This window comes from Pygocentrus nattereri, chromosome 9 (genome assembly GCF_015220715.1).
Source record: "Pygocentrus nattereri isolate fPygNat1 chromosome 9, fPygNat1.pri, whole genome shotgun sequence".
Taxonomy (NCBI): domain Eukaryota; kingdom Metazoa; phylum Chordata; class Actinopteri; order Characiformes; family Serrasalmidae; genus Pygocentrus; species Pygocentrus nattereri.
This window is the reverse complement of record NC_051219.1, coordinates 4074729-4087002: the sequence shown is the minus strand read 5'-3', so window position 1 is coordinate 4087002 and position 12274 is coordinate 4074729. Positions and strand designations below refer to the sequence as shown.

The following is a 12274-nucleotide window of genomic DNA, read 5'->3' as shown; positions in this document are numbered from 1 at the left end:
ACATATTTGTATATGAACCCATTTACCTGCATTATGTTTTTTCTGTTAGAGATCCGGGTTTTTGTAGTTGGACAAAATTATTCCTTGAAGGAAATGCTTCAGCTTCACACACCATATGCTGACATCGAGATTGATCTGAATGGGATTGCTACAAATAACATGAATCAAGGTATGATCAGTGTTACTGACATTGGTACCAACCTGTATTATTGTCTTCCTCTTTTAAAACAGGTACAGGGCTGCTTGAAAGTTTGTGAATCCTTTATAATTATGGGAATTTTGGGTTAAAAAATCTTCAGTTTACTCCTAACAGTAAAAAAGAGAACCCAATGAAATAAATAACGTTGCTGTTGGAACAAAACCTCACATCTCCACAATAGTAACTTTACAGGAGAAGGAAAAAAACTACTTTACTTTTAATGTAAAAGACATTTTTTCAAGTCTTTTTTGGGCCATTTCTTTTGGTGCATTCACCATGAAATTTACACACACTGTAAAGGACATTAGAATTTCCAGACTGTGTCAAAACTGAAAAATGGAGATTCAGTCGTCCACTGAGAGGCAGATAGGAGAAATTTCATCACCACTGTTACTCATCCCAGCAGTGGTCATCTAACAAAATGAAATAATAATAATAATAATAATAATAAAAAATTGATAAGAAATGGCCGTGACCCTGAGGGAGAAGTGGCTTAGTGTGTGTGTGTGTGTGTGTGTGTGTGTGTGACATGCCATGGATAAAGTCAGTATTTAATTACATAGCCCACCTGGTGCCATAAGATAATTGAGATTATGTTTATGGCTGACATGAGAGTTCTGGAAAAACTGAACAGGGCATTCCAGCATAAACACCTCCTCCCCAGTTGTGAAACATGGTGGTGGCAGTATCATGGATTGGGGCTTTTCTGCTGCTATTGGACTGTGACAGCTTGCCATCATTTGATTCGTATCAAGACATTGTTTGGGCATCCGTCCATGAACTGAGTCCCTAAAAGACCTTACAAACTCGAGTTAATCAAGAAATAATGGCCAAAGCAGAAGACAATTAATTGCTACCCAAGGTGGTCACTACAGTTACTGAAAACAGAGGATCACATACTTTTGCCAACAGATATTATATATATATATATATATATATATATATATATATATAAAACTATATAATGGTTTTTGTTATTTGGTACTCTTTATCTGCTGTGACAAATGACAATCTGATCACACTAGAAAATAAAAATCCAATAATTTAAAAAAATCTAATAATAAAATTAATAATATGCAGCATCATGAGTCTTTATACAGAAAGGTCTTGCATGGTTGTTAGTACCCACACTTTTTCCATATATTGCAACTGCAGTTTTAGAAATGCCTAAAAAAAATGCAAAGAACGAAAAAATGATATTCTATAGTGACTGCATGGTATTTAATCTGTTTCAGGGCACGCTGCTGTAGCCTTCATGAGTTACACCAACATGTCTAATTCCAGCTTGTTCAGTGCCACTACAATGACCAACACAACAAAACTCATGTCCGCTGTGGTTTCAGCGACGCTCCCAAAAACCCAAAACAGAAGCCTTGGCAAACCAGTGAATTTCACCCTGATGCATCTTGCAGTGAGTGATTCCTTTCTATTTAGATGAACTGACAGCATCTACTTATAGTTCCTAACACATTTATTTGGACCTATCTGCTTCTCATTCTCTTCTGAAATAGTAAAAACATACAAAATGGTTTTCTTTTTTTACTCCATCTGAGTAACTACAGACTGAATATTTAGTTTAGAGAGTAAAACAAATTACATTGTTTTATTTTCATGCAAATGTTTACAGGATGGAGGGCCTGGGTTCGATTCCCCGGCCAGGCGGCCAGGGTCCTCTCTGTGTGGAGTTTGCATGTTCTCCCTGTGTCTGCGTGGGTTTCCTCCGGGTTCTCCGGTTTCCTCCCACAGTCTAAAGATATTCAGTCAGGCCAATTGGACATGCTAAATTGCCCCTAGGTGTGAGTGTGTGGGTGACTGTCTGTGTCTGTCTGTCTGCCCTGCGATGGACTGGCGACCTGTCCAGGGTGTATCCTGCCTTCCGCCCGAAGACTGCTGGGATAGGCTCCAGCATCCCCCCGCGACCCTGACGGAGAATTGGCTTAGAAAATGGATGGATGGATGGATGGATGTTTACAGGATATCAAATAACATCTATGAAAACATTTTTTATTATAGTCATATTCAAAGATTTGAGCGCCTCCAAATGTATTTAAGAAAAACACACTCTCTACAGAGAACACGCAGTTTATTTGCTGAACTTAAGATGTAATAATATAAAACAATATAATTAATTAATGTTTTTTGTTCAGTTTTTTTAATTTTCAATATGTTAAACTCAGCAAATAAGTTGAAATTCAGTCAAATTTGATGAAAAATGTCACATTTAAGTGTCTTTTTTTGAGGCTGAAACTGGTGCAAAAGGCTCAGTATATCTGGTCCAATGTTTAGCACAGCAAAGCTCCAAACCTGTTGGCCTACACTAAGCAAAAGACATAAATAGTATAAAAAGTGATGACAAATGTTTGTTTTTTTTTATTATTATTATTATAGATGGTTTTATAAAATCTAAAATCCAAGTTTGGGGCTGCATTTAATCTCACCCAAATGGTAGCTTATTGGTTTGTGTGTTGCATTTTAGACTAGAAATCTAAATTATGCTAAGAAATATGATAAAATTCAAAAACAAATGATGTAAAATGATGGGTTAAGTTACAGTGGTTTAAACAATCGGTTGTGTTTTCTGCTTGCTTGATAACTTTACATTTAAACTGATTTCATATGAATTTTTTGCATTTTTAGCATATTCATTTATAAAAAGGTTGATGTTATTTTTTATCATTCTTTCCCTTTGTGTCTTGTTCAGGAGTTGAGACCCAATTATGTCCATTCCTGTGTGTACTGGAATGAAACTGATTGGGTCACAGATGGCTGTACACGTATAAAGACCAATCACAGCTATACTGTGTGCTCCAGTAGTCACCTATCAACTTTCGCTCTTATTATGCAGATCAACCCACGTCAGGTAATCAGAGAACATTTACTCTGGATATGGACCATAAATCTTACCAAAACTTCTCAAGTTTACGACAAGCTAGCCTCATGTGACAACACAGAGAACAAAAATTTCCCAGTTCCCCACCTACTCAAACACTGCTACCACAGCGAGAAGCCTACAGGTCTAATAACAAATCATAATGTGTATATATGTAATACACATAGCCAGTTAAATACAAGGTACATTACTTTGAACCTGTGTTGGTAGTATGTGCAAGTATGTGTAGAACTCAGGTATGGAAATCTATGCCGATCAGGCAAAACGTTCTGACCACCTCCTTGTTTTTATGCTCATTGTCCATCTTATCAGCTCCACTTACTGTATAGCTGCACTCTGTAGTTCTACAGTTACAGACTGTAGTCCATCTGTTTCTCTGATACTCTGTTACCCTGTTCTTCAGTGCTCAGGACCCCCATGGACCCTCACAGAGCAGGTACTTTTTGGGTGGTGGATCACTCCCAGCACAGTACAGTGTGTTGTGCTGGTCTGTGTGGATCAGACACAGCAGTGCCTCAATGTTGCTGCTGGACTGAGAATAGTCCACCAACCAAAAATATCAAGTCAACAGTGTTCTGTGGGAAATAACCACTGTAGAAGGACTACAGGATGAACCAAACTGTTCAGCAGCAGATGAGCTATTATCTCTGACATTACATCTACAAGGTGGACTGACAAGGTAGGATTGTCTAATAATGGATATTGAGTGGACACACTAACACACCACCACCACCACATCAGTGTTACTACAGTGCTGAGAATGACCCAGCACCCAAATAGTACCTGCTCTGTGAGGGTCCATGGAGGTGTTGACCACTGAAGAACAGGGTAAAAGGAGGCTAACAGAGTATCAGAGATACAGATGGACTACAGTCTGTAAGTGTAGACCTGCAAAGTGCAGCTATACAGTAAGTGGAGCTGATGGACAATGAGTCTTACTGTATAATTGTTCTAGAAGTGAGGCATGTATGTCTGATACTCTATAAGTCCATGAAAAGCTCTCTTTTGTAACTTGTTGCTTAATTTGACTATAGATTTCCTACTGAATATTAATTTTAGAGTGAAGATCGCTTTAAAGTGATCAACATGGTGGTCGTGTCATTTGGGCTGGTGTTCCTGGGCTTGGCTCTGCTGACTTTTGCCCTCTGTTGGAAGAACCCCAGAGTGATCAACACGGCTCGAATCAACCTGTGTATAAGCCTGTTATTGGGCCACCTCCTCTTCCTGCTCACACACACATTGCTAAAGAAAAAATACCAGGTGAGTGTCCTTACCTACACACACCCTCCACAGGAAATTATTGTGTATTTGTAGCTTCATTGGGTGAATATCTATGAAGTATAGTCAATGTAAGGGTTTTTATTTTTTAGAGATACTCACATCTAGTGATAAAATTGGTTTAGAAGTGATTGTTTTCTAATATTAGATTAGGTTCTATTTTATTTAGCCAGTATATATTATGTAGAGTTCACACTGTAGAGCTTACACTGATTGTTAAGAGTAGGTTTGGGCTTTGAGTCAAAGTGTGTGTTAAGGTAAGATTTTAGTTTAAGGCTAGGGTTTCAGTAAGTGCTATGTTTAGAATGAGTGTTAGGATAAGTTTAGTTTTTGGGTATAGGTTAAGGTCAAAAGAAGGGTTAAGGACCAGATGCGCCAGTCCAATGTCAAAGAACTAACGCCTAAAGCCTGCAGAAGTTCGCCTCCAGTCATCTCACCAATGCCTCTTGCTTCCTGTTAAAGTTTACACCTTTGCACACAGCCCAAAGACTACTACTGATGGTAGACATGCAGATGTAATGCACCCATATAAATGAATAAAGATTCATAGCAGAAAGTGACAGTAGTCTGTATTTTAAAATGAATTAAAAATGGCTTGCAAAGGCCTGGGATGACCAGCTCAGCAGAAAACCATTGGCTAATAAGCTTCTCCATGAGAGTTAGGCTTTAGGTTTCAACATATATGATGGATATAATGTAATTATTGCAACACAGGAATAAAGAATATGAATATGAAAATTCTCACAAGTTTGGATAGCCTGTGTTTAAGCTGAACTTAGTGATGAAATGAAATATAGTACCGTAAACTTAATACTAACCTTACAGACAAACTTATTTGCGAATGCCTTTACAATAAAGTCACATATTTCACATGTGAAGTGTCTGAAAAATACAAGATCACACAAACACGTCACATTATGTGAATAATGTGGTCACATTTTTTATTACATATCCATGTTTTTCACTTATGATAACTTTTTTTTCACAAATGGGAAAAATAATCTGGTCATGTCTACATTGTTTACATGTGTAACGCCAGGGAGCGAGGGGGCGGACGCATATGCGGAGATAAGCGACTTTTATTAAGGACAAATCCAGGGTCATGGTCGAGACAGTCCAGGTCCAAGTGACCAATATGAAGAGCAGGAGGGACAGACATAACAAAATACAAACAGCACATCAAAACAGGCTTACAAACAAATCAAACATATCAAACAACAGCACGATCAAACATCAAACAAAGACCGGCAAACACAAGGGGCAAACACAGGGCTTAAATACAAGAGGGCTAACAAGAAATAACAGGACTCAGGTGGAAACACAGGTGGGAATAATCAGGGGCAGAGTCACAAAACAAGGGGCCGGACTAGGAAACCAAAACAAAAAAAACACGTGGACTAGACCAAAACAAAACACGAACACATGGACAGGACTGAGAGGGGCCAATCATGACAGTACCCTACTCCCCCACCCCCCAAAGGTGCACACTCCGAGGTGCACCAAACACAACAAAACAAAATCAAACTAGACAGGGACAGGAGCCGGGACACAAGGAACGGAGGACAGAACAGGCACAGACACAGAAGCAGGAACAACAGCAGCAGAACCAGGAGCAGGAACGGGAGCGGAAGCCAAAGACACAGACACCGAAACAGGAGCAGAAACCAAAATGGGAACAGAAGGAGGCGCAGGAACGGAAACAGGCACAGAAACACAAGAACATGGAACAAGAGCAGACACAGGCGGAGAACATGGAACAGAAGCCGGATCAGGAACAGGCACAGAAATGGAAGACACAACACCAGACACAGGAACAGATGAAACACAAACAGAATGAGGACAAAAAACAGAGGGAGGAGGCACAACACAAAATGACACTGAACGAAAGACGAACGGAGGCACAACAGGACAAGGAAAAAAGGAACGCAAGACAGACCACGCACAGACCATGAGAGGGGAACAGGAACCATGACAGACAGAGGCACAGAAACGGACACACAGACAGAAACCAGGACAGAAACAAAAGGAGAGACAGGAACGGGAACCACAACGGGAACAGGAACGGGCACAGACACAGAAGGGAACAAGACAAAACCAGGAACAGAGCAAGGCAAAAACAAAGTAACAGAAACAGGAGACGCAGGAGACCCACGGGGAACAGCAGAAACAGGTGAGGGCGGGATGGGTGGGGACAAAGGGGCTGCGACGTCCGCAGAGGCAGGGGAGCCTGCAACGACGTCCGCGGAGGCAGGCGGCGCGTCCAGAGGCATGTCTACAAAAACATTTGACTTTGAAAGAAATGTATTATTATGCAAAACACAGTTTCAGTTGCAATGGTGGATAAAAAGATGAAAGAGAATGGACATTCCATACATTACACAGTGAAATAAAATGCATTGCTGTTCCAAAAATTTCAAGAAGGCTTTATCGACCTGAGCTCCTCCAGCGCTCTAGTGTCTGTTGTTGTTCACGGACAACAAAATACTTTAATAAATTAAACAAACAAACAATCTCAAAATTTGCAGTCTCGATAAACAAACACTGGCAGTAGAGGGTCGTACTGATGAGCTCAGTGACGTTACATATGGCTATTCACACGATGCTGCCTCTGCCACAAGTCAGTTTGTGAAATTTTTTCCTTTTAGATTTGCTCCTGTCAACTGTAAGTGCTATTAATGTGAAATAAAAGCATTTAGGATAAACAACAGCTCAGCCATGAAGTGGTAGACCACACAAACTCAGTGTGGCCGCTGAGAATTGAAGCACTCAGAGCCCATCCTCTGTTGAATCACTCACTACGGAGTTCCAAATTGCCTCTGGAAGGAACATCAGCAAAAGAACTGCACAATGCCAAGGGTTGGTGGGGAGTGGTGTAAAGCACACTGCCACTGAAGCAGAGGAAACATATTCTGTGGGTTGACAAATCATGCTTCTCTATCTGTCAGTCTGATAAATGAGTCTGGGGTTTGGTAAATGCGAAGAGAACCTTACCTGCCTGACCACATTGTGCCAGCTGTAAAGTTTGGTGGAGGAGGGATAATGATATAGGAATGTTTTTCAGGGGTTGGTCTAGAACCCTTAGTTCCAGTTTCCTATTTTTTGGGAACAGTTTGGGGAAGAGCCTTGTCTGTTCCAGCATGACTGGGACTCAGTGCACAAAGCAAGGTCCATAGTTATGGCTGGGTGAGTTTGATGTGGAAGAACTTGACTGGCCCTCACAGAGTCCTGACCTCAACTCCATCAAACACCTCTGGGATGAACCAGAATGGAGATTGCGAGTCAGGGCCTCTTGTCCAACATCAGTGTCTGACCTCCCTAATGTTCTTCTGGATGAATGGGCAAAAACTCACACAGGCACACTCCAAAATCTTGAAAGCTTCCCAGAGGAGTGGAAGCTGTTATAGCTACAAAGGGGGACCAACTCCATATGAATGCATATGGATTTAGAATGGAATGTCATAAAAGATTCTGTAGGAGTAATGTGTAGGTGTCCCAATACTTTTGTCCACATAGTGTATATACAGTAGTACAATAGGGACAATGCAGTACCAACAAATAATCCCTAGTTCACCATCAGAATTAAGGAAACAGTAATAAGTTGTATTTTGTAATAATATAGTGTAAAGTTGCAGGAAACTGCAGCACTACTAATATTTCTGTACTTAATTCACTCTTTCTGCAGTTGGCGTGTGCAGTGCTGGCAGGCATTATGCACTTCCTCTTCCTCTCTGCTTTTGTGTGGATGTTCATTGAGGCACTGATGCTCTTCATTGCTATAAAGAACTTATCACGTCCTAAATCAAAGCACAAGGAGGTGCTTAACTGGAAGCTTTTAACTTTGGTGGGGTATATGGTGGCTTTGATTGTGGTGGGTGTGTCTGCTGGAGTGGAACCTAATGGATACAGCAGTGAAGAGTGAGTGTGGAGAATAATACAAATTTATTATCATTATCATTATTTATTTTCATTAGGTATTGTGAGATGAAGTTTGGTTGTTGTACTTCAATAATCAGCAGTGCTATAAAAAGTACAGAGAAATTATAGTTGAAATTCTACTTTTAAGTACTTGAGTATGAGTAATTTATCACTTTATCAAGTACTTTATCAAAGTCTTGCTCAGTTAAAAGTGGAAGTGTGGAGCCAAGAATACACTTGTACAGTGAAAGTCAAAAGGTATCTGCATTTAAACATACTCGGCTATGTAAAAGCACATAGCAAATGTTTTAACAGATGGATTCAAAGTTTTCTTTTTGGTGGTGTGTGATGTTAACTCCCTTCTTGCCATCATTTCTCCTTAACCATGGAGAAACATGGAGAGCAATAAATGTTTAAGAGATCTTTTTATATAATTACACTGGAGAACAACTAGAGAAAGCAAAGCCTTGAAATAGGTACCAAGATTACCAGCTGAGTCAGAGTACAGGCGATGTGAACTCAAGACTGAGCGGTAAGCAGTGTGTGATCAAGTCTTAAAAGGGTGCCCACAGCTGCTACCACTCAGGCCTGTTTACTCACTCCAGGCTCACTGGGCTGGTGAGTAACTCCTAGTAACTGGAGGTGGCCTAGCAGGTTGCCTGGACATTATAGATGTGGTGTAGTGGTGATAGATTGTTGGTATTGTTGGTAATTTTCATAGTTGTTTTGTTTTACACTGAATATGAATTTGGTTGAATGTTTTAACAAAGCAATACATTAAAAATCATCTTTTTGGAAATATAACTGAGCAAAAAGTACAAACAATTAACTTCTATAATATTTAAGCAAAGTAAACATTTTCCCATTGCAACTAGTCAAGCATTGTTCAACCTTTCCTCTCTTTAGGTGTTGGCTTGCAACAAGCAAAGGTTTCAACTGGAGTTTTTTGGGTCCTGTTTTTTTCATCCTTGCAGTAAGTATACATGGAACCACCCATTTCAGTCACAGTCAACCCCTTAAAATGCCAGGCTTATTGCATACTAATGCTTATTTTTCAGTAACTAAAGTGCAAACTGATTGGTCTATTCTTAGTTTATAAAAGTGTTCAATAAATCCTTGTTTTATTAAACAAGGGTCAAATTGGAGAACATTGTATTTTTTTGGTCCAATTTTCTTTGTATATACAAGGAGATGCACTACAAATGCTGAAATTACTAACAAATTAGCTGTTGAAACAGTTAAACCTAAGCATAACCTAGTTTTTTTACATTTACAGTCCAACATGATCCTTTTCAGTTTCATTAGTATCAGTCTGCGATCTTCTCTGGCTCGCCTGAACAATCAAGTTTCACAGATAAATAAAAACAGGTAACACACGCCATACATCTTTATACTGTCCCTCTCGTGCTCTCCAATCTCCCAATGCTGGACTCCTCACATTTCCCTCAATTAGACTTTCTACTATGGGTGGCAGATCTTTCAGTGCTGCTGCCCCTAAACTCTGGAATTCTCTACCTTTCACTCTTTGTAATTGCTCTTCTCTGTCTTCCTTCAAATCCCTTTTAAAAACCTTCCTTTTTTCCTCTCTGTAGTATTTATAATTTTTTTTGATGATGATGATGTAAAGCATCCTTGGGTTTGTGAAAGGTGCTATATAAATTATTATTATTATTATTATTATACAGAGCTATAAAGTTGAAGTTGATGAGCCACACCATGAAGGTATGGGAAAGAGTTGTTGAAGCAAGGCTAAGGCGAGAGGTTCAGATCAGTAAGCAGCAGTTTGGTTTCATGGCCAGAAAATGTACCACAGATGCCATTTTTGCGTTGAGAGTGTTGGTAGAGAAGTACAGAGAAGGTCAGAAGGAGTTGCATTGTGTCTTTGTGGATCTAGAGAAGGCATATGATAGGGTGCCAAGAGAGGAACTGTGGTACTGTATGAGGAAGTCAGGTGTAGCTGAAAAGTATGTTAGGGTGGTGCAGGACATGTATGAGGATAGTGAGACAGTGGTGAGGTGTGCAGTTGGAGTACAAATGGTTTCAAGGTGAAGGTGGGGTTACATCAGGGATCAGCTTTGAGCCCCTTCTTGTTTGCAATGGTGATGGACAGGTTGACAGATGAGGTCAGGCAGGAGGCTCCATGGACCATGATGTTTGCAGATGACATTGTAATCTGTGGTGAGAGTAGAGAGCAGGTGGAAGAGAATCTGGAGAGGTGTAGGTTTGCACTGGAGAGGAGAGGAATAAAGGTCAGTAGAGACAAGACGGAATACATGTGTGTGAATGAGAGGGAGGCAGGTGGAAAGGTGAAGATGCAAGGAGTAGAGGTCGTAAAGGTGGATGACTTCAAATATCTTGGGTCAACCATCCAGAGCAATGGGCAGTGTAGAAAAGAGGTGAAGAAGAGGGTGCAGGCAGGATGGAGTGGGTGGAGACGGGTGTCAGGGCTGATGTGTGACAGAAGGATAGCAGCAAGAGTGAAAGGGAAGGTTTACAAGACAGTAGTGCGTCCTGCTATGATGTATGGTTTGGAGACTGTGGCTCTGTCTAAAAGACAGAAGGCTGAGCTGGAGGTGGTGGAGATAAAGATGCTGAGATTTTCTTTGGGAGTGACAAGGATGGACAAGATTAGAAATGAGCAGATCAGAGGGACAGTGAAGGTGGAGCAGTTTGGAGATAAAGCCAGAGAGGCCAGGTTGAGATGGTTTGGACATGTGTTGAGGAGGAATAGTGGATATATTGGGCAAAGAATTTTGGAGATGGAGCTGCCGGGTAGAAGGAGAAGAGGTAGACCTCAGAGAAGGTTTATGGATGTAGTGAAGGTGGACATGGAGATGGTTGGTGTGAAAGTAGAGGAGGCAATGGAAAGTGCAAGATGGAGGCAGATGATCCGCTGGGGCGACCCCTAAAGGGAGCAGCCGAAAGAAAAAGATTATTATTATTATTATTATTATTATGAATTATTATTATTATTATACATCTTAAATTATGTTAGGGTCTTTTTTGGTCTGTTATTTTTTTTTACATAAATAGTATGAGATTATTATTATTACAAAGTCTGATGTTACAGGCAGGTGTCGGTCAGAATTATGAAACTGGTAAAATTGATCCATTTCTGATGGTATTATTAAAATGTCAATAAAGCATTATTAACATACTATAGCGTATAACTTTGAGACTTATCTAAAATACCTTTGACTATATAAAAAAGAATTTTGTGCCATATGATGTTTGATAACTGACTGCAAGATTACATTTAAACAATAAGAAAATAAGTTTAAAAACATAAATATAGAAATTTCATTTACTGCATTTTCTCATGGTACCGATTTAATAATTGTTTTCTCGAGATCTTGAGTTGTTTATGTCATTACCACATAACCACAAACATTGTTTCCCCAGGGATAAAGAAATCATTCTCTCAAGATCTTGTGAAGAAATGCAACTTAATTATTATTATTTAATTAATTCCAGTTAGTAATGAATTTCCGTTTAGTTACCAACAACTGGCTTGATATGTCTTAATATCATTGTGAAGGCATTACAATGCAAACCTAAACTGAGATGTTACCTTAAAGTTTTGCAATCTTTAGATACTTACAGACATTCAAACATTTGGACTATATTCCAAAACAAACAGAAAGGGAAAAAAAAGAAAACCCTAAACTTCTAGTCCAAACAGACACAAATATCAGCAGAATATCCATCCTCTCTTTTTCTTTGTAGGACTATTTTCTTTAAAACCATGGCCCAGTTTGTCATCTTCGGTTGCCCCTGGATACTGGGTGTCTTCACCGCCAACAGTGAGGCGCTAGAGATTATCTTCTTGATCCTCAACTCTCAGCAGGGCACCTTCATCTTTATCGTCCACTGTGTCCTCAGTAAAGAGGTTAGCCATCACCACACTAATCACCACTACTGAAACCAGAGAAAACGATCACGTCTATCATGACATCTGTGACTAAATTCAAAACATGCATGTCTGATATTAT

The 12274-nt window shown here is 39.8% G+C and overlaps 1 protein-coding gene across 1 annotated transcript in view; it reads left to right on the top strand.

Moving 5' to 3' along the window:
* LOC108413434 (adhesion G protein-coupled receptor E3-like) overlaps nucleotides 1-12274 on the top strand; it is a 49309-nt gene that overhangs the window by 36037 nt on the left and 998 nt on the right. The window contains exons 9-16 of the mRNA XM_017685946.2: nucleotides 50-169; nucleotides 1435-1610; nucleotides 2901-3059; nucleotides 4149-4349; nucleotides 8050-8282; nucleotides 9189-9255; nucleotides 9559-9650; nucleotides 12009-12171. Of these exons, the coding sequence (XP_017541435.2) occupies nucleotides 50-169; nucleotides 1435-1610; nucleotides 2901-3059; nucleotides 4149-4349; nucleotides 8050-8282; nucleotides 9189-9255; nucleotides 9559-9650; nucleotides 12009-12171 (1211 nt within the window). The remainder of the gene's footprint in view (nucleotides 1-49; nucleotides 170-1434; nucleotides 1611-2900; nucleotides 3060-4148; nucleotides 4350-8049; nucleotides 8283-9188; nucleotides 9256-9558; nucleotides 9651-12008; nucleotides 12172-12274) is intronic.